The sequence below is a fragment of the Acomys minous genome (genome assembly GCF_964271855.1).
Source record: "Acomys minous genome assembly, chromosome: 19".
Classification (NCBI taxonomy): Eukaryota; Metazoa; Chordata; class Mammalia; order Rodentia; family Muridae; genus Acomys; species Acomys minous.
Window position 1 is genome coordinate 43046341 of NC_140499.1, and position 27094 is coordinate 43073434.

Consider the following 27094-nt stretch of genomic DNA (forward strand, 5'->3'; position numbering starts at 1 on the left):
AAAATAAATGACTGCACAGTAGCACACTTTCCATCTCCAGTTAATGGTGTGCTCACTTTGTCCACACAATAAAAGGTCACAGGCAAATTATCAAAACGACTTCTAAGCTTATCTTTAAAAACAAAATAATGTGATGTAAACAGAGAAGCCAGCGACCCATGAGTCTGTGTGAAGGTAAGGAGACAGCCCAGATCCGAGGGGTCGATTCAGTCACTGACAACGTACCTTCTTCCATTTTTATCAATTTGACAGCTTGATTATTTCTTCAAATTTGCTCAATAAATTGGGGTTCAAACACTAATCTGAGTTAGATTATTTAGTAGAAAAGCTGGGACTCTTCCCAGACCCTTAGCGCATTACAGACAGCATCAATCTTGCAGTTTCATCAGTAGCTGTGTATCACCGTCACAGATGCTTTTGAACACACTCCATACATCCATACTCTCACAGAGGAGGCCTAGGATAGGAAGCTGTGATTTTCCATAGGCGTCTACATGATTTTAGTATGTGCCCAGGGTTGGGTTTTTTTCAAGTACTTGTTTTCTACCACTCCTATAACATTTAGTTGTTATTTTCTTATTATCAAAAAGTTTTCTCCCAAAGTTCAAAATGGCTCTTCAAGACATGTCTCTTTGGAGAAGCTGCACTCTGCCTGCTGTGTCTGCTGGGCATGCTTTCATGGTCAGTGGGCCTTATTCTGCAGTCTGGACCTTACACATATTATCTAGAGTAATGATCTTGAATTTGCAATGTTGAAATAAAAACAGGATTCGTCTTGCAAGGCTTCAGTAAATCAAGAGCTGCCTCTTACCTCAGGCATTCTCCCTCCTTCAGCAGCACCCCACTTCTCAGTCTTCCAATCAGAACATTCTTCTCTATTTTCCAGGCTGCCTCACAACCTTCTTTCTACAACCTGTCATTCTCTCTCTTTTTTAAAAAATAATGTATTTTTATTTTATGTCCACTGGTGTTTTGCCTGCATGTATGTCTATGTGGGGGTGCCAGATCTTGTGGTTACAGACAGTTGTGAGCTGCCATGTGGATTCAGGGAATTGAACCCGGGTCCTTTGGAAGAGCAGTCAGCGCTCTCAGCTGCTGAGCCATCTCTCGCCTTTCTCTCTTGTTAGTTATTTTTCTAACCACCCATCCATGGCTTGAGGATGCACCTCTTTGTGGCAGAGAATGGGAGCTTGAGGCTGCCTGGCCTTATCTAGATGAACCAGGTGGCTGAGAAATGGGGCAGAAAATGAAACTGGGTTACGTAACCACAAGGCCCACCCCCCAATGGTGCACGTCACTCAACTAGGCCTCCTAAAGGCTCTAGAACCTCCTGGAACAGTCTTGCCAGCTGAAGACCAAGTATTCAACGTTAGTCCTGGGGGGACATTTTATGTCTAAACTATCACACCAACCAAGTCTTTTCTTCCCAGGTCACAGCTGAAACAGCATTCTGCGGGCTGACTTCCACTCCTGTCCTTCTTCTCCCCTCATTGCTTCCGTGTCCACAGACAAGCTTGCAGGGCTTGCTCATACATGGAGACACTCATTGGGTCATGTTGGCTTTTATCTCCTCTCAGGTCTCTCTCTTTCTAGAAGGTGACTTGAGGACCGAGACTAAACTATGTCACTACTTCAGCTTTGGTGGCTGCCATACAGCAGGGGGTCAGCGTTTAACAACAATAAATAAAGATAAAATATCTGGTGGTGCTTACCACAAGGCAGTTGCTGTTCTTAGTACTTTTAATTACTTGTCTATGCAGCCCTCCACAACAACCCCATGAGGTAATGATTGCTACTCTTCCCATTTGAAAGGAGTATTCACCTCTCTCTTCCCTAGGTGTAGGGCACAGAGCTATTAATTAGAATTGCTGAGATACAAATTTATGCATTGTGCTCCAAAGCTGATGGGTTCTTACATACTGTTGTACAAACATTGTATGTTAAAAAAAAAAAGTCATCACAAGGCCTAGGAACACAGTGTGTAGCTTTCACTGAGGACTACCCTAGAGAGTATGCTGAAACTTAGGCATAGTGGTAGATGGTTTCCCAATAGAGACTCATATGTGTGTAGGGGGCACTAAATATTTTTTCATCTTTTAAGGAACTAGGTGGCCATTTTACTTTTTAAAATGGTTGTGATGTGCACACAGTGCATCTTGATTGTTTCCCCTTTTCTCCTCCCTTCCATTCCCTCCAACACATTTCCCTCCCAACTTCACAGCCTCTTTTTTTTTTTCTTTTTTTTTTAATGGACTCAGTGCGGACATTCAATTTGAACACATGAGTAGACCGGAAGTCGTTTGGGGGAATGGTTGTGATGGCCTGAATGTCAGACAGGAAGCACTGTGGTACTGTGTATAACATGGATTTTTATTATACGTATAGTAGGTAAGATCCGGTGTCAGCATCCACGTGTGGCTTAATTGGACTATATGACGTCCTAGCTCTTTCTGACACCGACCTCTCTGCCACCATATATGAACTCTTGTGATCACAGCAGGCCCTAACTCGGTGTCTACAAAGCCGCCTTGCACATTTATGCTTAAGGAAACGCTTTCTCCTAGAAACGCCAGTCAAAATGACTAGGAAAAACGCCTCCAATCAGCAGCTATTCCCACTTAGTGGGCCAGTTTGAAGAGTATTGTGGAAAACAAAGGCGGACTCCGAATCTTTTCTCCAGACTTTGATTTTAATCAGGGAAAGTCTTCTTCAATGGAGATGCGTTACAAGGAGGATGCATTACAAGGAGGATAGCAGGCTTCTTCCTCAGCCAGGGGAAGGCTGGCTGTACAGAGTGTCGCCGTGTGAGAACAGTGTAGGGCCCTCTCTAAGCACTGAGTTGTCAGCAGAAGCGTCGCTCTCTTGACATTTATTTGGGAGACACGAGATCATTTGATACCCAGCAGAAAAGGTGTAACTAAAGCTTCTAGTTGTAAATTGCCAACCTAGAGAGCCTAATGCAATCCTTCTGACGAGGTTGGGCCTGTTGTCCTGTCTTAACGCTGCGGAGGGATTGTGCTCATTAGGTCAGTGATGTTAGGGGACTCATGTGTTCACAGCTGGGAAATGCTTTGTGGTCCAGGCTGAAATGACTTCATAGTGTCCACTTTATGTCCAGACCTGCAGTTCTGCCTTGACGGCAGCAGGCTTGATGACAGGGCCCCAGGCAAGAGAGTTAAAAAACACCCGCCTGATGGGATGCTTTCCTGCTTGCTGGCTGCTGTCTCTCCGCAGAAGTTTGACAAGTTTCTCTTTGTCCTTTATGGTTGTGAAATTCCTCCCCATTGAGGCACAAAAGAAGCCTGACGGTCTGTCGAGAGACCAGCACCCAGGCAGTGTGCCTCTTTTCTTCCCACGGCACAGATTTCTGTGACATGTGCGTCCTTAAGAGTCTTTGATAATCCTTTTTACCACCACTTTGTCAGACTTTAAAAGGCAGATTCAGCAGCCAGTACACAGGGGAGGGGGCTGATGGGACAGAGACGGTGAAACACTGTGTGCCTGGGGTGTCTGAACTGAGCTGTTTCCTTCAGGTTCATGTGCTGCCTCCTAAGCCCAGTATCTTACAGTGTAGTTGGAGACAGAGACTTTAAGCACAGGCTTGAACTGAGGCCATGAAGACTGGCACCCTAATAAGAAAAGAGAAAGACAGAACGGAAGCATGCACACAGCAGGAGGGCCAGTGGGACACAGCAGCAGATCAATTGTTTGCAAGTCAAGGAGAGGCCTCAGGAGAAAGGAATCCTGCTGGGACCTCCTCTAGGATGGGTAGCTTCTAGAACTGTTTAAAAAAAATCACTGGAGTGATGTCTGAGAGGTTAAGAGCACTGGGTGCTCTTCCAAAGGTCCCGAGTTCAATTCCCAGCAACCACGTGGTGGTTCATAACCATCTATAATGACATCTAGTGCTCTCCTCTGGCCTGCATGTGTGCATGTAAACAGAACACTGTATACTAAATAAATAAATAAATAAATAAATAAATAAATAATTTTTTTTTTAATTTGTTAAAGGAGCCCAGGCAAGCTACTGCAGTTTCTTGTTTATTCGACCTTAAGAGATGGAAAGTGCTGATGGTGGAGTGGACACTTCACTTCCACCATCAATGCAGTGAAATCCCAGCACCCAGGGAGAACCCATGGTGAACCTGGAACACAATCAGACATCAGCCATGTGGTTTTAGAACACAAAGACTGCAGGAGTTCCATAGTTTAGCTTCTGACTATCCCTGTGTCCATGTGCATGCACCTGCCTGTGAGTGTTGGAGTGTTGGAGCTGAGCTCCATTCTCAGAGACGGCACAGTTGCAGGACAAAAAGTTGTATTATGACCAAGCCAACTTGCTCTTTATGGGAGTAGGAAAAGAAAGTGGTCCTCAGCTGCGGCAGCGGGAATCTTATACAGGCCCTTCACGACTTTTGCAAGCAGGCAAAGCTTAATACAAAAACAGACTCATATTAGTGCATTCGGAATTAAAGAAGGATGCCAAAAGTCTATCGCCCTAGACCTTATATTTTTTGAGACACCCTCTCTCACTGAAGTTGAAGCTCACTGATTTGGCTAGGCAGGCTGGCTGATGAACTCCTGGGATCTGCCTGGCCTGACTTGAGATGAAGGAGTTACTGGCATCCCTGGCCATGCCCAGCTTTTTACATGGATGCTGAAGGTTAGAACCCTGGTCCTCTTGCCTTCCTAGGCAGTGATCTGACTCACGGAGCCATCTCTCCAGCCCTTTGCATGTTATTTTTAACCTTCAAACTAGAAAACAAAGAAGATAGTTCAGGAAACTTGCCTAGCTGCCAGGTTTTCAAGAAACAGGCTTCCTGGACTGCATGCAGTTCCCGTTGCAATTCCGTGCTGTATCCACATCAGCTGTCAGTTGGTTTTTAAGTACTTGGTTATTTTAGAAGTTGATTTCAAGTAAGAAGCCTTATGATGCAAGGGCACCATATGTATTCTGAAAAGAGAAACAGTCATCAGCATTTGACGACGGAGAATACAACAGCTGAGAGCAGTTGATCCACCGAAGCCAAAAAAAAAAAAAACAAAAACAAAACAAAAAAACAAACAAACGACACCTGCTTTTCTGCTTAGTTGTTTTCAGATTTTTGTATTTGTCAAACCAATACATAAAAGCAAGTCTTACATATACTATAGAACAGCATCTAATGTTTTCTCACATGGCACAATGTTTAAATCAGAATTATCATGTTCATTTCCTTGTTTGTCATTTCTTTATGATGAAAACCTTTAAATCCCATGGTCTAGCTTTCCCACAGTGCATAGTGCATTTTTTTTCCTCCCTACAGTCACCATTCTGTCCATTAGAGCAGCAGGACCCATTTCTCCTTTGAAACTGTATCCCTATCAGCCAGTCCTCTGCAGCTTCTGATAAACACTCTTGATGTCTATGACATCAACTTTTAGGCTCCTTGTATGAGTGACATCGCATTGCACTTCTCCTTCTGTGCCTGGCTTTGTCATGCCGAGATTACCCAGATCGCAAGACCCCTCCCAAAAGACCACCAGGACTTGATACCGATGCAACAAACACAAGGTCCTGTATTTGGACCTCAGAGCTTCGGATCACAATCCTTCCTATGGAGCAGGATAGGAGAGTGATACCAGAGTTTCAAGAGTAATGGGTTTATAAGGAAAAACTGTAATTAGGGGTGGAGGTCACAGGAAAGTAAGGAGAAAACCATAAGCCAGGCTCATGAGTCTCAGGAGTGTAGTCCTTCAGGCAGATTGGGTGGAGGCTGCATCTCCCGGGAAAGTTGTGAGTCTCAGGAGCTTTGACCTTCAGGCAGGTTGGGTCCAGGAGGCTCAATCTCCAGGGAAGTTGTTTTATCTCAGAGGATCATTGGGTGTTAATTGTATCTAATTGTTCCAGTGCAGTTTCTGGAGAGTGCTGGCAGGTGTCATTCCCAGAATGCAGGGGGAAGGGCACCTAGAGGACAAGTTCTCATAAGGACCATCATTAAGTGCAGAATGTAAATTACATATAGGATATGGCATTAATTTTGCCCCTAAAGCTTATTTCATTTACCCTAACAATCTTCAATTCCACCAACATTGACACCATGAGAGGATTTCATTCTTTGAATGGGCGAACAGTATTCCATTGTGTATTTGTATCACACATATCCATTCCTCAGCAGATGGACACTTAGGCTGTTTTCATCTCTTGCCCTTCATGACTAGTTCACCAATGAACAGGGACTGTAGATGTCTCTTGAACACATCAATTTCAATATCTTTGGCTATAGTCCAAGGAATGACATTACTGGATATTGTGATAATCACAGTTTTAATCTCTTGAGGAGCCTTTATAATGTTTTCCTTATCATTATACTAATTTACATTCTCATCAGCATTGTGAAGGGTCCCATCTCCTCCATGTCCTCACCAGAACCTTTTGAGAGTAGCCATTCTTACTAGAGCAAGGATGTACCACCTTGGGATTCTGACTAGCATTTTTCTGATGATTAGGGATGTCCAGCATCATTTTCCATGTGCCTATTGGCCACCTGTATGTCCTACCTAGACCTACTGGCCATTTTCAATTGGGTTGATATTTTCTAGTTCCTTGTATATTCTGGATAATAACTCTTCACCAGGTCATGTTTGTAAACATCCTCCAATGTTCTGTAGATTATTTCTGAACTCTCTTGATGGTGTCCTCTGCTATACAAAGTTTTTTAGTTTGGTATGACCCCACCTGTCTATTTTTGCTTCTCTTCCCTAAGCTTTTGGGAGGACATGTCTAAAATTCCCATCCATGCCAATGTCCTGAAGCATTTTCTCTATGTTCCCCACCCCCCATTCCCACCCCGGCCCGGTAGTTTCATGGTGTCATATTTTATATTAAGAACTTTATCCGTTTTTTAGCTTTTTCTTGTAACCGGTGAGAGATAAAGGCCTTGGTTAATTCTTCTGCATGTGGCTAATACTCTTGCCCCCATTTCCTGAAAACACTATCCTTTAGCAGTTGCTATTCGTAGCATCTTTGTATAGGTCAGTTGGCTGTGTGTACATGGGCTAGATTCTAGCTCTATATTCTGTTCTATTGGTGTTTTGTTGTTTTTAAATTTCAAGCAGAAGGTAACACAGTTTATGCTCACGGAGTTAGACCATGCCTGTAGTCAAGAGCTGAGCTGTTTTGTGTGCTTCCAGATAAATTTCTTAGTTCTGTAATTGCTTCTTCTTTAAAACATTCCTGGTTGGTATAGTGTCCTTATACTTTATGTCCAATTAATTAATATAATAACTATAGCAGCTTGACACCAAGTGCTCCACACCCTGTAGACTGCTTTCTCCAGCATCAGAGCGATGTGACAACAGACCTTGAAGGGTTAAGTAATACTTTCCTGAAAACCTGTTCTTAAAAGGGCCTGCATGGCCTTAGAACTGTGGAGGGAATACCTGCAGGTGATTGCTCCTGAGTGTCTTCCCACAGAGAGCAAAGTCTGTATAAGTTATAAACATTTCCTCTAAGTAGAGACAAACACCAGTGCTTTGAGAGGCCCAAAGGTCCTGCTTGCTGTCTCAAAGGCTCCCGGAGATTTAAGTATGGACCACCTGGCAGCCTTCAAGTCTTTCCCAGGTCCAGAGTTTTCAAAGCTGCAGACACCTGAAGTCTCACCCCAAAACAGACCCAAAAAGAGGAGTTTTTGAAGCAGTTTTTAAAAGCCATTCAATTTCATTTACTCTCTTCTGTCTTAGAGGGTTTGTTTGTCTATAAGTCTTCATCTCTGTTGAGGAGATGACAGTACCAAAAATGAATTTATAATTGTAAAATTGAGCATTAAGCAAGTAAAAACACTGAATAAGCACCCAGGTAATTCCGTAAGTGCAAAAGAAAGTAAAAAAGAAACATGCTGAAAATCCGAAGTAATTAAGGGAAAGAGAAAAAAAGGGAACTTAGACAATATGCTAAATATTGAAAACACATAGGAAGATCCAAGGAATTCAGTCTCTAAGGAGGAACACCAAAGGAAAAGTAAAGAACCCTGGAGCCACATCCAAATGCAATGTCTACCCACCACAAAATTCCTTCCCACTAGACAGAGCCAGTGTTTCTTGAGAGGAAATGGTTGGTTCTGGGTTTGTAGTAGGAAATGTGTAGGTTCAGACAAGTTTGCCATGACCAATTGTCAGGAAGTTGCCAGATACTACAAAGCTTGTGCCACAGAGACTCAAGGAGAGTGTTTAGAAGATTTGGTAGAAGAGGCTCCTATTGCTGCTAAGTGGAACCATTTTGGGTTTTCTTGCTGTTTGTTTGCTTTGAGACAGGATCTCCTGTAGCCCAAGCTGGCCTGGGACTCATTATGTAGCCAAAGAAGACCTGTACAACCCATCTTCCTGCCTCCACCTCTGAAGTGTTGGGATTACAGATAGGATACACCATGCTAGGTACACAGTGCTGAGAATCAAACCCAGGGATTCACTCAAGCCAGGTTAGCACCCTACCAATACAGCTGCATCCACAGCTCATATTTGTGTCTTATGGTAAGAAAGCCAAAGGTTACTGGAGATATACAACGTAATAATAATAAAAACGATTGCATCTGTTCAAATTCATGCATTCCTAACGATGGGAAAAATAATTGAGCAAGTGTGCAAGATGGCAAGGAATCATCTTATTCTGAAGGTTGAGAAAGAAAGGAAAATGCCAACATTCACCCTGCTGCCACAGTATAATGCAAATGAGGAAGGAAAGAGTGTCTAGACAAGTGTTTCACACAATAAATAAAAACATACAACGAACGTAGGACCTTGCCCACATCTCCCACACCCAAATGAATAGATTTATGCACTGAGCTTTAAGGGTTATCACCAGACCACCCTGAGCCTCCTAAGAAAGAATACCCCTGAGGAACAGCCTAGATCTCACCAGAGGGTCAAATTACATCTGAATAAGTCCCTGGATCCAGCCTCCAATTTAAGTTCATATGAGCATATACTCAGAAAAACCAGTCTAGGAAACTCTGTAGGTTAACCTGCCTGGGATCTTCACAAACTAACAGAAATGAAAAGAAAAACAATGCAGAGAAATCTATAAATTAGTCCAATACTATTAAATTTTAAAGTGGGAGATGCAGGATACTAGGATACTGGAAAAGACTTGGAGCAGTGGGGTCACTCATGTATTACTGGTAGGAATGTGAAATGTTACAATTACTCTGGAAAATAGTTTAACATATTCTTCTAAAATAAAAATCACACACACACACACACACACACACACACACACACACCACTGAGCATACAACCCAGAAGTTGAAATTGCACTCTTCAGTTATCATGGGGAAATAAAAGTTATGTTCATATAAAAATCCACACATAAATGTTCATAGCAGCTTTATTAGAATAGCTAAAAACTGGATTCAACTAGTGTGTTCTTCAATGACTCCATCCTTAAACCAACCAACATAACTGTTTAATGGCTTGCTACCCAACCATAAAAGAGCACAGCTATTGTTGGGCAAGGCTAATGGGCAAAAGGGAAATGATGCTATGTGGGAAAAGGCTTATGCTATATTAATTCACTCTTGAAATCCTTAAAGAGGTCATGAAGATGGAAAACAGATGAATAATTGTCAAGAGTCAGGAGATTTAGGATGAGAAGGGGTATTTGGGGCCGTAAGGGGATACTGTGAGGAGCCTAATGATGAGGAGGCAGTTATGTGTATTGATGAAGACTGTGGTTACCCAAAGTTGCATATGGGGTATCCTGTGACTATACAACATATCTATATAATTGATGAAATTCAAATAAATTCTGTGAATTATCAATGTAAAACAAAACCCGTCTCTCTATAGTCACAATATTTCTGACACCAAATGTGGATATGGCGTTTTTGTTTGTTTGATTTAGCCTTTGCACTAAACAATTCTCCATTTCTATGTGGACAGCAATGGCATATTTTGGCATCTTGCTGTGACTTGATACAACTCTGATACACATGGAGTGAAGGAGAGATAAACCTGTTTTTTAGGATCGCAAGGGTAGGATCGGAACGGTCTCGTGAGAGAACAGGTGATGTTAATCCACTAGAAGACTGACCACCTCAGGCGGGCGCTTGATTGTTGCCAGCTGAAAAGATCCTGTGAACAGACTCTGGGAGGAGATAGATAAATGAGCCAAAAACAAGAGGCAGGGCCTTTGGAGACCTGGAATAGTTTTAGCTGTTCATCACTACACTTCGAGATGCTCCTAGAGAGAACCACTCAAAGGTAGGCTTTAGGGCTCCGGCTCCTGCTGAGGTTCCGGGTTCTGGTTACTCCAGGTTCCAGCAGAAGAAATCCTGCTGATTACACCGGGAGAATCGTTCCTCGGAACTGATATCCTTACGGATTTGTTATTGTGTTCATTAATCCTCTTTTCCTATTGTTTTGGTTAGTCAGGTTATAAGTGACGTACACTCAGTTAATAAGTTATAATAAAATATATTGGTTAAGAATATTGAACCTACAATGGAGTTAGCACCAAATCCTATATATTAAAGGGCTCCAGCCATCGAGGCTGTTCCCACTGTTCAGAAGTCCCAGGCTGCTTTCTATAGTTGAGCTGACAGAGTACAAATTGAGGTTTCCCGCAATCTCAATCCTGACAGATAATTTTCTCAGAGAACTCAAGCACTTTAACGGTTTCTTATCAAGACTGCAATTCAAGCATTGAGAAATGACAGCTATGCAAAAGACAGCATTATGAGAAGAACTTTGGCGTTTCCAAGCTCTCTGCAGATGAGAAGTCTCTCAGGAGCTCCACAGCATTGCCAGGTCTTTGAACCCCATTTGTTGGGATTTTTATGGAGGTTCCATTACATAAGCATGATTGGTTAACCATTTGTTCATGATCACTAGTTAATAACACAACCAGTCCCTTCCTGAAGCCATCTAGGGACCCAGTCACTCGACAGCTCATTAACATATGAAAGGCATTCTTATAAGTTGGAGATGCCAAAACACTTATAAGCCACTTATCAGGAGTCAGGACTAAGGTCAGTTATTAAAATAAAAGATGCTGCCCAGGCTCAGTGTCACTGGCCCGTTTTTCCAGCATTTGGGAGGCAGAGACAGGAAAATTGCTGCAGATTTGAGGTGAGCCTGATCTGCACAGTAACACACTGTCTTAAAACAAACAAACAAAAACACCTCTGCCACCAACAAAATAAGTGTTCCTATTAAACATTTTTTCAGAACTTTCTCTGAATCTATAATTATTTCAAACTAATGAGTTCATGGGCTGAGGCTGTAGCTCAGTTGCTGGGTCTTGCCTGGTTTGCTTTAATAGCTAGGTTGGATCCCCAGTACCACAGAACATTGGGTACAGTGGCACATGCCTATAAAGCCAGCACTGAGGAGATGGAGGCAAGATGACCAGAAGTTCAAGGCCATCCTCCGCTATGTAAAGGGGGCATAACAAGAAGGAGAGGAAGGAACTGTAATGGAGGTAGACCATGTTGCTTTGGATCATAAGAATTTCCGTGATAATCCACCAGGCTGCCCATGTGCTGTGTAAGTGCCTTGTGTACTGGCAGACATGTCTTCTCTCTGCCTGTGCTTTTGTTTGTGGAGCATGGTCTATTGGATGCCAGTGACACTCAAGTGCTAGATTGCAGTCAGCTAATGCTAGGCAGCTGCTGGAAGCAGAGGGCTTAATGACATAGTGAAAACACTCTTAGCTTTATGTCTCTGTGTTAGAGGAAAACCTCCAAATGATCCAGGTTTAAGTAATAGCATACATTCTAAGCTAATAAAATCAGGCAGTTGTACGAGCGATGAACATAGCAAATGCCATGCTTCACCTTGAAAATGTGTGTTTTAAAAGATATTAGGATATCTATAGGTTTTGCAGTGGTGAATTACAATCTAATGAATTGTCAATTACCATAAATTATTTAGCTACCATGAAATTGTAGCTAACTGAATTCCAAGGTATATTAAAGCATATAACTCGTCTATTGATATCTTCAAAACCCTCTTGCCTAGAGTAAGCATCTTTATTATTCTGTGTGTGGCAAGGTAGAGTGAGATATCACATTCCTTCCCTTAAGGGAATGTTCCAGAATGTACTTATTTGACTCTGCTCAATTTACAATGGGGTTAATGCTGGGCAATATAATAGGCTCTAAATGCAGCATTATGGATTCGGTGGCTCTACTTCAAAGTTGTTGATAGCCAGGACCACTTGTCTGCACCTCAACAGATGCTGGCTATCTGGAGACTACTCTGTGTATCAGAGTCTCCTCACTGATTCTGGCTAGAGCATTCCTCAGAGAGCACTGATTCTGGCTAGAGCATTCCTCAGAGAGACTTCTAACAGATTTCTATTGAGCAAAGTTTCAATGGAGACTGCTGTAACTATTTCATGGAAAAACAAAAAACCAAAACAGAATGCAGTTCCTTTGCAACACAGAATGTGATGTCACCCCAAAGGCACTGGGAAGCTTCAGTCACTGCAGCACCTAGCATGCTAACCATGAGAATTTCATTGATGTTAATGACAACAATTTCATACTACATGAAGAATAAGAAAGCCTCGCCAGGAATCAAGTTAATGAGAATTGGGAAGAGAAAGAAGAGGAGTAACCAAGCTGGGAGTGAGAGCTTTCCAGGGCTCTGCATTGGAGGTTAGGGGTGACATGTGTGGACTTGATCCGTGCTGGGTAGTGGGGACAGCACCCAATGCTTTTCGTCCTGGTCTTCTCTCTCCTTCCTTGTTCTTCATCTTTAGATGACTCACTTTCCCCTACATATATCTCTGGTTTTTTGTTTGTTTTTGTTTTGTTTTGTTTTGCTTTTTAAGGCATCAGCTGTGCTAATCTCGTGAGCACATAGAGATTAACAATTTACATACCTAAAGGGAGCTATAATACCAGAGGACCCTACCAAGACTTGATGTCTTCTTGGAACTGAGACATTCTTTCCACACATTCTGCTATAACAGTCTAAAGAAAAGTTGTCAATTCTGTTATAGCTTGGTTCTCAGATAAAATACTTATCCATACCAAAGTGTTTCATCTTTGTGAAGCAGTTCGGAGAATGGCTAAGGCACAAAGAGGGGCTTTCCCTGGTGAGCAGAATGATGCTGTCCTGCTGGAAATGATACTTGCTTTTTGGCTTCAAGTGATGGTGTCCTGCTTCCATGAACCTAATATCATGTTGTCCTTATGTGGATTTGTCTACTCAAGAAAATCACCATTTGGTTTAGAATGTGTGATTTTACAATCTTGATCTTCTGCAAGCTCTGCCTTCTGGGTGTTACTAGCCACAGCATGGTACCGAGAGGCTCCTAATCAATTAACACATATGGGGAGAAACAGGTCCTTCTTCTTGGTAGTTGTGTCGTAGCTTGTGACAAAGCCCTCTCTGACACATTATCCTTTGTTTTCTTGTGTGCTCATCATCCCTAATGCCCACATTGGCAGTTAATGTTTGAGCTCTAGTGGCATTTCCATTGCTCTTTCCATGGTCTAAGTGTTGGTAGACCATAGAGAGCCATGAGGAATAGCTGCCCCCGTGAGCTCATGACTTTCGTTAGCCCTCCCAAGGATAACGTCTTGAAACACACATGCATACGTAATTGACTTGCAGTCTGCCCCCAGACTCAAAATGTATAAACCAATTTTTGAATAGGAACATTTCCAACAATTCCTACAGCTCATCTTTCCTCCTCAGCTGATGTCAGACTGTCACCCAGCCGGAGGATGGGGCTGTGTCCCCTGTGTCCTCCACTGCAGCCTCACAGGAAGAACAGTGCCTGACACTTGACTATGCTTGCTAAGTAATGGCTGGAATGACGAGCAAACGGCTGAAGGAAAGTTGGCTGATTTATAGCATTCCTTTACTGTCTTCCTTAGCTTTAATAATTGTTTTCTAGAGAAAGATTTAAATGAAGGTTTCAAAGTACCATGGGTAGGATTGGGACAGTAGCTGTGTTTATGTGTCATTTGGACCTTAAAAGCCTTTCCATCTAGGTTCAAAGGTATGTCTCCAAGTATGACATTTCCTGAACCTGCCCTCCAGGTAGCCAGAAGACTGGGAAAATTATGGGGACAAAAAGGAATGATTTGATGATGATCTGTGTGCACTATTGCATATTGTAGCGTATGCTACAGTCATTTCTCTTTTTAAGGATTTGATTTCTCTTTACTCTGTGAGGATTTTTTTTTCTTTTGAGATGGAGTCTCTATGCAGCCCTAGCTGGCCTAAAACTCAATGTGTAGACCAGGATGGCCTCCAACTCACAGGGTCCTCCTGCGTACCTCTAAAGTTGTGGGACTGAAGGGGTGTGCTGCCATGCTTGGACACCGTATTTTACTAAATCATCCAGGCTCTGAGGCTGACTCACTCCAAGATTTTGAGGGTCTGGCCTCTGGACCTCTAAATCTCTAAGAGGTTTATATGTGGTGAGGGTAGAAGGATCATGGGAAGGGGCTGAAGATGTATCCACAGCAGGATGCCGAGACTCTTCTCTGGGGTCCTGTGAGGCTTACGGACTTAGGGTCTACCTGTTAGTGATGGAGAAGAAGAAGAGTTCCAGGCAGGTGACTGTCCTAATAATGTTTGTATAGGAGGTTGCTCATGCTGGCCAGCAATAGCTTCTCAATTAAGGACAGAGGGAACATTGAACCACTAGGAAGTAAAGAGAAAGATATGGATTAAGAGTGAGCTGGGAGACGGTGTCTGTGCATGCCAAAGTCTTATCCAAGTATGAGAGAGGCCATAATAAGAGTGTAAGCAACAATGCAATTAACCTATTCTCTAGTGCACGGCAATGATTAGCATGATGTTTGAGCATCGTACTTCTTAGGAACTCTTGGAATTTGGGACAATTAATATCCCCATTTTATAGAAGATGCAACTTAGGCTCAGAGGGGCCACAGAGGCAGAACCAAGCAGTCCAGCACACCACAGGAATGATAAGTGAGATATAACGGCTATCTTCACTCTGAAATTTAATGACTCCCTAAGGATGTGAGCACCAAAGAGTATGCTGAACACTTTTAAATTTGTCACTGTAATTATTCCTCCGCAACAATGTGTGGTAGCCACTGATAACATCATCCTATAAATGATGCAACTGAGACCCAGAGGGGAGAGAACAGATTACCTAAGATCAGGACACAAGCAGGCAGGTAACATGAATGTGCCAGACAGTAAATACGAGTATATTGCAAATCATTGTAACATCTTTATGAGCAAGGTAATGTCACTGATTACCAGACCTCAGGCCTCAGCACATTTGTGGGACCAGAGTGGCAAGGGTTAAGGTGAGATTCTGGAATCTGGCCTCTCTGATTGGCTAATTACATCTTCTGCAAACACGATTTTGAGTGTATATGGGAATGTGTGAGTGTTCATATGTGTGCAGGTGTGTGCACGTGTGCCCACCTACATACAAGCATAGTGCATGCTTGCATTAGTGTTTGGGTGACAAGAGGTTAACCTTTGTTGTTCCTTAGGAGCTGTTCACTGTATTGTCTGAAACAGAGTTACTTTTGGACCTCCGAGACTTTCCGCTTAGCCTAGGCTGGCTAGCCTTAGGCCCCAGTGACCCTCTCTGTCTCACTTCCACATTTCTGATACTGTAAGCACGCAGCACCATACTGATGTGGCTCCTGGAGATTGACTGCAGGTCCTCACGCTTGCATGGCAGATACTTTACTGCCTGAGCTACCACCCGGCCCCTGCGGACAATGATTTGAGAAGGTAGTTTTGTGCAAGTAATAAACCTCATCAAATGCAGTAATAACAGTCATTCAAAGAAATGACATGTGGTTAGCTGTGGAAGGAAGTACTCAAATATATAATCCATGTTTTAAAATGAATTTTGAAGGATTTCTGGAGGGATAAAGGGACAAAACTGTATGTGTGGGGGAGTTGGGAGTGTTTTTAATCCCAAAGATTATTTTCCTTTAGGCTAACAGTAAGTTTTAGGAGAAAGATAAGACACTGCCGAATGATGGTTTGCTGCCCTGCATGGAGATGCCTTCCTGAATCAAGTATAAGCGAGTGGGAGCCACATGCTATTCCCACTGCCAGTGCACTGTCGTGGTCCTGCGGCTCAGGAAAGCTGGGCTTGGAACATGGATTCACTTCTCCACACTCGCTATTCCAGCTGCGTTCTGAGAGTTATTCATGTGTGAGATTATGCAAAGATACATAAAGCGCAAAATATTTGTATCCAGTACTCCAGGTTCCATCGACTTTCTTTTATGACTATCCTGCTGTTAAACTGGATATACTTTTTGAAAAAAAGTGTGTGTGTATGTATGTGTGTGTGTGTGTGTGTGTATGTATGTATGTGTGTGTATGTGTGTGTGTGTATGTGTGTGTGTATGTGTGTGTGTATGTGTGTGTGTGTGTATGTGTGTGTGTATGTGTGTGTGTGTATGTGTGTGTGTGTGTATGTGTGTGTGTGTATGTGTGTGTGTGTATGTGTGTGTGTGTATGTGTGTGTGTATGTGTGTGTGTGTGTGTGTATGTGTGTGTGTATGTGTGTGTGTGTATGTGTGTGTTTGTATGTGAGTGTGTGTGTATGTGTGTGTGTATGTGTGTGTGTATGTGTGTGTGTGTATGTGTGTGTGTATGTGTGTGTGTGTATGTGTGTGTGTGTATGTGTGTGTGTATGTGTGTGTGTGTATGTGTGTGTGTGTATGTGTGTGTGTGTATGTGTGTGTGTGTGTGTGTGTGTGTATGTGTGTGTATGTGTGTGTGTGTGTGTGTGTGTGTGTGTGTGTGTGCACATGCACTTGCTTGTATGCATGTGTGAGTAACAAGCCAGGAATGTTATGATCAAAGGACTGCTAATGGGAATCTATCCTCTCCTTTACCTTGTGGGCTCTGGGGATGGAACTCGGGATGCTGGGCTTGGCAGCGAGTACCTCTATTCTCTGAACCATTTATTCTCATCAACTCCCCAAATAACCTTTGAGTAAAGCGACCACTTTAAGATCATTATTAATAACGCCTAACTGTCTTAACGTTCTGGGTTTATTGGAGTGCATAAGATTACTCACAATGAGTGTCTTCATTTTTACAGGGGTAGGTAGCATTAGGATATGTGTGACCTGAAGTCATCAAAAGCTCATGATGACATGCCATGCCAGCTTAGAAAACGACAGAGAGGGCATTTCATTCGGAAGCATATTTTTCAAAATAATGTGAGGCTGACTCATTCCACGGCGTCTCTGGGTGCTGGTAAAGGGCTGGCCTGAGTGATATCATTGTCAGTGGATCTTTCTATAAACAACATGTACTCTAAGAGAATCCCAAGGACTGAGATCACCTCAGACCTGGGGACCTAGGACAATGACTCAGAAGTTTTAATTGGATTTTTGTGTAATATGGTCCCTTGGCATTTGTTTCAATGAGTTCAGGTGTTTGGCACTCGTATTGATGGTCAAAGGCTAGGGTGTCCTGTGAGTGTGATATGGGTGGTCGGGCAGGAATAAATAGTGAGCGATCATAATTCCTGCTGTGGCTTATGTTAGTAAGTGTCTACATTTACTGTGAGTAATAACTGCTGTGAACAGACACAGGCGGCCCCACACTCTCTCAGTCTCTCACCTGATGATTACTGCCATAAACGCACGACCCCCTCTACTAGAAGGGGGACTGTCAAATGTCCACAGAGTGCTAGGAACAGGAAAATGGCTTTTACAGTCTACCATCTTACCCATGTGCCCATCACTTACCTGAATGAGTCCCTTAAACGCGCTGTTGATGTAGCATTAGCCATTTATTTCTTCCTACAGAAATTCATGTTCAGCTGCTAGGTAACTTCCCGGTGTGAAATTTACAGGTCTGCCAGCCCTAAAGAACACAGATGCATAATACATAAACAAACTACATGCTCTTTTAACGGAAGATAAAAATGAGAAAGAAAATAGCAAAAGAAAAAAAAAAGACGAAGAAAAGGAAAACTTGCCTCCTCCGTTCTTCCAAAGGGAGAAAGCATAAGTCTTGCATTTTTATTTTTGATGCCTTTTTGCCTTTAAATATATGGGGTGACTATTAGTGCCCATATTCACAGCAGGGGTAAGGGGAAATGGCAGTAAATTGTAAGCACATTTACATTACAACAAGGCCCATGGAAGCGTTATAATTCACACAGTTATTTCAACAGAGGTTGGACTCCCTCCAATTTAATTTTCTGAAGTTGAGCCATGCAGCTGGGTCATCCCTGGTCTAATCTGGGAAATGCATCTCCTCAGGCTGTGGATCAGAATGCCTGCCTCCCAGCTGTCACCAAGGGGCATCATTTACAGCCACTGGGGCAAAGCATCAGGCTCACTTTATGTGGACACAGCAGCCTAGCTAGCTTCATAAACTCAGCTACAAAGAGCAATAATCAATATTTCATGTTTAATGATGCAGAGCTAAAATTAGTATAGATTTTATGTCTTCTGCTTTTCCAAATTATGCAAACATTAGTAACCCCCCTTTTAGTGCACTTATTATACTTCCACTTAAAAAAGGATCTGGTGGGGGAGGGGTTGGTGAAGAAACCTATTAATATTTAATTGAGTGATTAAATAGTCAAAAGCATCAAAAGTACATTTGGCCTTTAACTTTTGTTAAATAGTTACCCTTAGGTTAATATGAAATTATTGCCAACACACACACACACACACACACACACACACACACACACACACACACACCCTGATTTATGTGAGTGTCACTGGTTTTGTCACCCATTACTATACAATGAAGTAAAATTGTACTCACATTTTAAGGCTCCCTAGATTCCCTAGAGCATGCTGGGAATAACATGGCCAATGTGCAATTCAGACGATTTAAAAGGTTCTACTTTTAACATAAGACATAAGTGCACTTTAGAGAGAAGGCAATATTGAAAAGATTTCTGATTTTAAACCTGTCCAAACATTATACCCTACTTATTTAAAACAGGTGGGGTAAAGACAAGGAAATGAAACAAACGGACAGTTTGTTTGCTTGCTGAGCAGGTCCAGTAGCTGGGCATGGGGCCACAGGACTGAACTTGCCAGGCTCTTAGTTGTTTCCCACTGTGTTTGACAGAGCACTTGGCAAGATTAGGATGGGAGGAGGAAGCCAGACACAAAAGTCAAATGCCCTATTGGCCATTCCTTCAAATACTTCACATCCAAGTTACTTCAGAAAAAACCCTTCTTAGCAGTGAGAAGCATGCATGACAAGGAATCGGTCAATTATTCACCATAACAGTGTAGCCTGCTCTCCCTCACCACTCACAACAGATTTCATTTGGAAGAATTCTCAATACTGTGTGTATGGGTGGTACCCGAATAATTCAACTTGAATTTTGCAAGGATTTTGAGCTTACATTTTTGAAAAAAGACAGTAGCAAAATAGAGTTGAGTAGGAATTGCATTATTGTTGTTGTTGTTGTTGTTGTTGTTGTTGTTGTTATTTTAGTGAAACTGAGACATAAATTAAGTTTGGAGCTTTGGGTTGGGGCAGCTTCTCGTACAAGGGGTCAGCTTTGAGTAGATATGGATTCTATTATTTAATATGACTGATAGTTTTATTCATTGAACTTGGAATTGCCAGGAAGAGCAACCAAAAGCAACTTGGGATACTGGGAGTATTAGCCAGGGCCCAAGGCTAAAACAAATAACTCACATAAGTGGGCAATTGGAAAAGTTCCAGGAAGTGAGGGTAGAGTCTAGGGTCACACTCCAGGCTTGGACAGGAATCTGGGGCTGTCAATGGATGATTTGGAAAAGGGGAAAGGAAAGGTGGGAGAGGAAGAAAAGGAAAGGACAGAAAGTAAAGGAAGGGATGGAGGGAAGGGAAGATGTTGGAGAGGGAAGAAGAGTGAGAAGTTATGGGAATATGGCCACAAGCACCGTGTGAGAGGCCACCAAGAGCCATGGCCTTCACCTCCCACCTCCCAGCACACTGCAGCAAGAATGTACATCTGCTAACATGTCCTGCTCCTCTCTCTCATCTCGGTGCCTCCCTCCTGAGAGCCCTAAACAAAGGGTCATGGTTGACAAAAACCCAAATCACACGCTCCCCCCGGGACAAAGAGGAGAGTGGAAAACAAGAAAGGGAGTATTTAGAAGAGCCGAGACTGTAACCCCGGTCACTAAAGTGTCTGCATCTTTGCCACAACGACAGATTTGGTTCATTTATTCAACATGCATTTATTAAGCCATCTACAAATGCTTCGTTCTGGAGTAGATACACCAGGTGGATGAGTCAACAGCCCTGACCCCTCCAGGAATTTAGTGAGGGAGGCACACAGAAAGTAAAAGAAAACGAGAAGGATTGCTGAGCACCTGGGCCTGAAGACACAACCCTCCTTGAGGGTTGGGAAGACCTGTCTTCTACTGTGCTAAAGCCTCGGCCATGGACCCAGGGCCCATCCCCACAGCAGCAAGGAGCTACTAATGGTTTCTGGGGAGAGCAAAAACAAACAAACAAAAATGCCAGAGAGGACTAGTGTGAGAAACTGATGACAGAGACTATTTACATGTGTTTTTAAACGATAGAACTTTCCCAAAGACAAAACTCCCAACGGAGATTGTTGAGCAACCCAACTTCTCGATTCACCTCTGAGAAGATGAAGACATGGGGTGAAAGTTCCAGGCCAGTGGAAGTGAGAGGCTTTGTATGGTTAGCTTAAGTAACCAAAGGACAAAAATCAATCCCCAAACAGCCAGGAGAGCCACTGCTCAGAATGCTTGGGTTGGTCATTGACCTTCTGTTTGATATGATTTCCTAGAACATCGGTGGCCAGGGTGAATGAAGCACTGCACCAAAGCCTGCCCCGCCCAGGAAACTCCCACAATTGAAGAATGGAAGGAAGTGCCTGGCACCGAGTGCGCAAACCCTCTCCTTCCTGCTCTTCTCTCTTTCCCCCAAAAGGAAAATAACAATGTGTACATCACAGCACGTCATAGATGAGAAGGTGCTAAGACAACCAACAGCTGGCGCTGTTTATAACCTTAATGTGGAGGGTAAAAAGAAACCATGAAAAATTCACCTCTAGTTTTCAAAAACAATTATGATTTTCCCCACAGAAATTGCTTCTCTACAAAAGCAAGTCTAAGCACTATCTACCATTACATAGCTTGCATCTGCTGACTGTGCCATTGAGGGTGTGGTGAGGTAAGTGGAAAGGATCAGAGAGAAGAAGACAGATAGAAAGAATAAGTTTATAGAATGAAAGAAGGAATTTTCCCATAAAAGCAAAATTCTAAGTACAAAATTGAGAAGGGACAGTTGATTACCTACCAATATCTATTGACTTATCTATGTAGACTGGATGAAATCCCATAAGAAGCAGGGGTAAATAGTAGTAAGAGTAGCAGACAGAGCGAACAAAGCCCAGATGGGTAGCTGGTACATTGTCAGAGGAACTGAAGCCACGTAGGAGTAGAAGACTCTAGAAGACACAACAGGAGTGAGGAGGACCCATCCAGTCTCCAATCCATGCACTATGTAGCTCATAGGAAGGAATGGTCATCCTAAGTGGGCTTTGGGGAGAAGGCATACTGAGGGGCACCACTACGTTCAACAGGAAAATCCCATAAATGCTCAAACTCTTCTCTAAATAGTCTGTTGATCTTGCTCTCACAAGAACTCAGCTATTCCCAGAAACACAAGTCATGGCTCAAATAAAACAAAATAATTTAGAGAGTGCTCAAAGGAACTGAAGGAAGAAGTTGTTGCTGACGATAGACTGAAGTGGCAGGCAGCCCAGCGGTAAGGTTAGAGGGACTGGAGAGAGGTGGGGGGTTGGGTCAAGTTCTGGAGCGTGCAATGCAGTGCAGGTATGATGTCAAGGGAGTTCCAAGAGACGTGTAAGGTATATACAGAGATATGCCAACATTATGCCACTTTACACCTGGGCATCTGGGATACTGGAGTCCTTAGAAATCCTAGAGCAATATCTCTTTCAGGGAACACTTTCAGGGAACAGCCTACCTATGTTAGCCTAAGGGAATTGCCTACCCAGGAATAGAATACCTCACACCATCTTTATATTTCCTCTTCTATGATTATTAAGACTGAGGCCCTGTTGGCAATCGTGTCAAGTATCCACATCAACTTCTGTAATTTCCCTATAGCTGTAGAAATAAGATCACAGTGACTATAAATATTTTAAATTCAGAGGAGTGTGTGTGTGTGTGTGTGTGTGTGTGTGTGTGTGTGTGTGTGTGTGTGCGTGCACATCTGTACCACATAGAAAAGGTTACCACGATACAAGAGAGAATGTTTGTTACATGAACAAACCCAGCACACATTTGTTAGAGTCACATTCAGCAGACAGCAAACTACAGTGAACTCATATTTGGAAGTAGTATATAAATGTGGGCTCATAAAACCATGTCCACCATGGAAAAATAGTAAGAAGCTTTCTCCTTAGTGATGAAAAAATCAATTCATTTACATATCAATATCATATTCCAATTAAAGCAAGGATTAAACTGTATTGCATATTTAAAGACCTAACCTTTGCTACTTCTCCTCTCTAGAATCATCTCAATGTTGATAACAACTGATCTCAAATAATATTGTCCCAAGTACAAGGTATTAATTTGTTATTCTTTTCTGCTTTACAGGAAGAACTGAAAAGATTACAGAACCCTTTAGAACAAGTTGATGATGGGAAATATCTGCTTGAGAAGTAAGTATAACTTCAAAGGAGGTCACATTATTTGCTAGCTTGAAAAGACGACATGAAAAATAAATTCTAGCAAGGGAAAAATGAGAAAATAAATTTGACAGTTGCTTCTGGTATCCTTGGGCTATGAAATGTGCTCAGTTTGAGATGTAGGTAGATAGGTTAGGAATAGTTCCACTGACTAAGTGATCAGTGAAAATACAGAGATGTCTGCTGTGTGCACAACAAGTCCAAGATCTTGAAACTGAACCCCGTTTTGTCTTTGGCTTTAATCACAGAAAGCATCATTTTGGACACAAGGCAAGGACAAACTAGACTAATCGAGTATACATCCAAAATAGCACTTCAATATGAAATGAAAAAAATTGCTCTACAAAAAAAACCCCACAAAAAGATAAATTGTCTTACACTTACATTTAAAAACATGACTACTATCCAGGACAGGCAGGGCAGAAAAACCCTGTCTCACAACCCTCCCCCCCAAACAACAACAACAACAACAACAAAACAACCAACCAACCAAAATCAAAAACAAAAACAAACAAACAAACAAAAAACCAAAACACTACTATTTAGCGTCTATGAGAATTCTATCCTGATTTCAATTTAAGGCCAAAGGCTTTGAGGGTTTATTTAACTTTAGCTTATGACTGTATAAGGATGATAAAGCATTAATATATTCAACTAATAAACGAACGTGTGATCAAGACATAGGGAGAGAAAGTTGCCATTCTTTACAGAAGACTTACAATGTCATCTGTATCACTAACGCTTAACTGACGTTTCCTCCTCCAACTCTGATTTTGGCCCTTGACGTAGCAGGAAGATGACCTTTCCACAGATAAGAAAGGAGACACAGGCAGGTTTCAGTAACTTCTCCAAGTTACTTATCCTCAGCTAGTTAGCAAAGATGAGAATGAAACTGTGCTGGAGGCCGCCAGAGCCCTTGAGTCAACAACCATCAGCTGAGTCCTCATGTACTGCCAGCGTGTATAGGTGTCCAGTGTGGTTCTGGCCACTAAAAATGTATATTAGTGTCTTTGAAAACACAAAAGTAGGTAAATTACAGCCATGAGAGCTCTCAAATCTCCAAAACAACTACAGGGACTAAAGATGAGGAGCGTGGGAAGGAGCAAGGGGTCTCAGAAGAGACACAACGGCTGTTGTTAAATGCTTCGAGGGATGGTCCCTAAGCAGCAGCTAAGTTGCTCTTCTGTGCCAGAAAGTAGAACAAGGATTAGTGGGGGGGCGGGGGGGTTGTGGAAACAGCCATGTTATTTTTTAAAAAAAAAAAAGAATGATAACCATTTTGAAATGCCAGCCTGTACCACACCAGAGTGGACGTTCTTATTAAGAACTGAGGTGACAGGTACAAGGAGCGCCCCGTGAGAGAAGCAGTGACAACACTGAGGATGCAGAAAATATTCTGTAAGTGGAACACCTTAGGTGTGATCTCTCTTTCTGCCATTCCCTCGACTTGTGAATCCGGATACAGCGTTTAACCACCCAAGCCCCATGTTCGAGTATCTATTATAAAAGGAAGATATCGTCACTAGCTGAGAAGTCTTCCCCTAAGGCATCAGATAAGGCAGCCCAGGACAAATGGCACCATCAGAGCCAGCCCACTTACTTCCCATCTAGGTGGGTGGGTGTTTGGACAGGGCACCTCAGGTTTTCCCGTTTCTGTGGTCTATGGCTTTGCCACGTCACCTACTGAAGGACAGTGTTTCACCGTTGATTAGATGAAGTTTCTGAGTTACTTACTCATTTGACTTAGGGAGTTATTGCTGTGCCTGGTCTCATAATATGAGTAGATAAGAATAAAGGAACTTATCCATCATGGAAAATAGTGTGAAAGTTTCTCAAAAATTAAGAAAAGCTGAACTGCTTTTTATTATTATTATTATTATTTAGAAACCCCATTACAAGCTATATAGCCAAGGGAAATGAAAACAGTCTGTCAATAGACATTTGTACTCTCATGGCTACTACATCATGACTCTGAACCGCCAAGACATGGAGACAGCCTTGGGGACAGTGAACATATAAAGAAAATGTGGCACATAGACAGGATGGCATATTATGCGTCTACAACAGAATAAAATCCTGCCATTTGTTATAATATGGATAAGCTTGGAGACATTATATTAAGTGAGCAAGCCAGGTACTGAAAGAACCCTTTATATCACTCATATATAGGATCTAAAACGTTTGCTCTCACGGAAGTGGAAGGTAGAATGAGAAATTCCAGAGGCCAGGAAGGGAAGGGTGCAGGGGCAGAGAGCACTGGGAAATGAGTACTCTGTTAGGTACTGTTGGATAGGACCAAGAGGTTCCTATGTGTTTATTCCTTTGGGATGGGGTCTCTCCCTGGACCTGGTACTCGTGTTTTCTTGGCTAGTCTGTTAGCCTAACCCCAGAGGTCTTTCTGTCTCTAACACATTAGAGCTGGGGTTACAGGCATGCACAAGCCTCTGGGTTTGCCTCAAGGGTGATGTGGTCTGATCCCTAGGCCTCATGACAGCATAGCAAACAGTTTTAACAGCCGAGCCACCTGCCAACCCTAACATGTCCATGTTCTCTCCATTAGTTGAAAATAAACTTAAATTTTAAAAAGTTAATCCTTTCCTATCAACACTTTCACTGGCTACGCCTAAACAATAATAGTGATGATTTTAGCTCATTCGGGAAAGATTTTTTTTTTCTTCTCTGAATGCTGTAATGACATTAGGTCTATGTTATATTTCTTTCTCCTGGCTATTTAGAGTTATCTTACAGAAAATGTCCTGGCTGAAGCCCCACCCCAGTCAAACTAAATCTGGGGCCCTGGAGGTGGCATCTCACGGCTCTGTTCAAGTGGCTCTGAGGAGGAGCTGGTGTGAAGATCAGTGGGTAGATGCTTATTAGTCTTTGCAATTAGTAAACTCCATGAGCAGCTATGTTCTCTGAGGGTACACTGTTTCTGTGATGAGTAGCCCATTCATCTATTCAACATGGCTGTGTCTGTTTTTCATTATTGATTTAAATGTAGGAAATAAACTCCAAAAGTTGTTTTTTTTTTCCCCCTTGCTAATTGACCACAGCTCCATATTAAATCTCCCGTTACCACCACCATGTAAATCCCCCAGCTCTCTGATCTCAGGAAGACATGTGAACAATTGAGAAGTATGTAGGGTCTTCACCCCACCCCACCCCCAACACCAGCTTACTCTTGTGCTATCCGGAAAGCCAGGAAAGCTAAAAGTGGTTGAGAATAACCTGTCTGGTCTTACAGGTTTGTTGTGTTGTCCTGTGAAAGTGGGGGATTCTAGGCACGGGAACTGGCTCCCTTCAAAGCACACAGACAGGCACAAGTCCTTCCATGCAGGAGAAAGGTCAAGTGAAACCGCCCGGTTTCCTGGTTGTCAATGGCAGAGAGAAAACAAATGCAATGGGCACCAGACCCAACATTTACATGGATTTCTTCATACATTTGCATAGATTGCTGGAAGAGTTTCCTGGTTTGCTTCCAGGTAGGACTATGTCCTTGCAAGCTGTCAGAGTTGATTGAAAAAAAAAAAAAAGCCCGGGGTGCTTTGAGTGAGCAGATCAGGCATTTCATTGCAGCTGTAGCTGACTTAGGCACAGGTGTAAATCACCTCTGCTATTCAAAATGACCGTAAGTTAAGGGATCATTGTGTCGTAGCAGTTGATCGGTTATTCCCCCTTGGAACATTACATTTATTCCAAATGCTCAACAGGAGTTTGTGGTAGACAGTCAGTGTGAAGGGCAGGGAAGCTACAACTCCATACTGTGTCTGTGTGCACAGATGAGCACACATATATACACACACATACACACAGGTACAATAGAGGCTGGCAAGTGTCCAAAAAATAGAGACAAGTAATTGGTAATGCTGTTCCGTTGGCATCTCCGGTTGCCCTCCCCTTCCCCCACATGGTCTGTTAAATCCCACTGCTCTCTCCAACCCTGCCCCCTAGAAGGAAAGCCTCTGCATATTCTTAGCATTTCTGGGGATACTCCAAGCCCTCCCTTGGAGCCACCAGCTCCCCAAGTCCAGCAATCCTTACAAACCCCTGACTGCCATAGCTGGGGTGCAACTTCCTCTGGCTGCTGAACTCGCTCAGGAGCCTCAGTTCCCAAATAAACCTGCCCTTTTTATACCTTTAATCTGGCTTCGATTGGCGGATTGGCAGATTTCGGTCGGTGGAGATCACCCATCAAATGCTATTAATTAGGAGGCCTCTTGGGAGTCTACTGTTTATGATACTTACTTATTAGCTGAGTGCCTTTCTTTTTTTTGTTGTTATTGAACTAGGCTCTGTCTCTGGTAGGAGACTTGTGGCTGTATGCCCCACCATTTCACTGACCTGTCATGACTTGAATAACCACAGGAAATCATTGGTGACCAGTGCTAGTCAGTTTAAGCCAATAGATGTTTGCCA

The 27094-nt window shown here is 42.7% G+C and overlaps 1 protein-coding gene across 1 annotated transcript in view; it reads left to right on the top strand.

Annotated features, from left to right (window-relative positions):
* LOC311590602 (IQCJ-SCHIP1 readthrough transcript protein) overlaps window positions 1-27094 on the top strand; it is a 735649-nt gene that overhangs the window by 126048 nt on the left and 582507 nt on the right. Inside the window, exon 2 of the mRNA XM_084769751.1 lies at window positions 22587-22651. Coding sequence (XP_084625877.1) covers window positions 22587-22651 — 65 coding nt within the window. The remainder of the gene's footprint in view (window positions 1-22586; window positions 22652-27094) is intronic.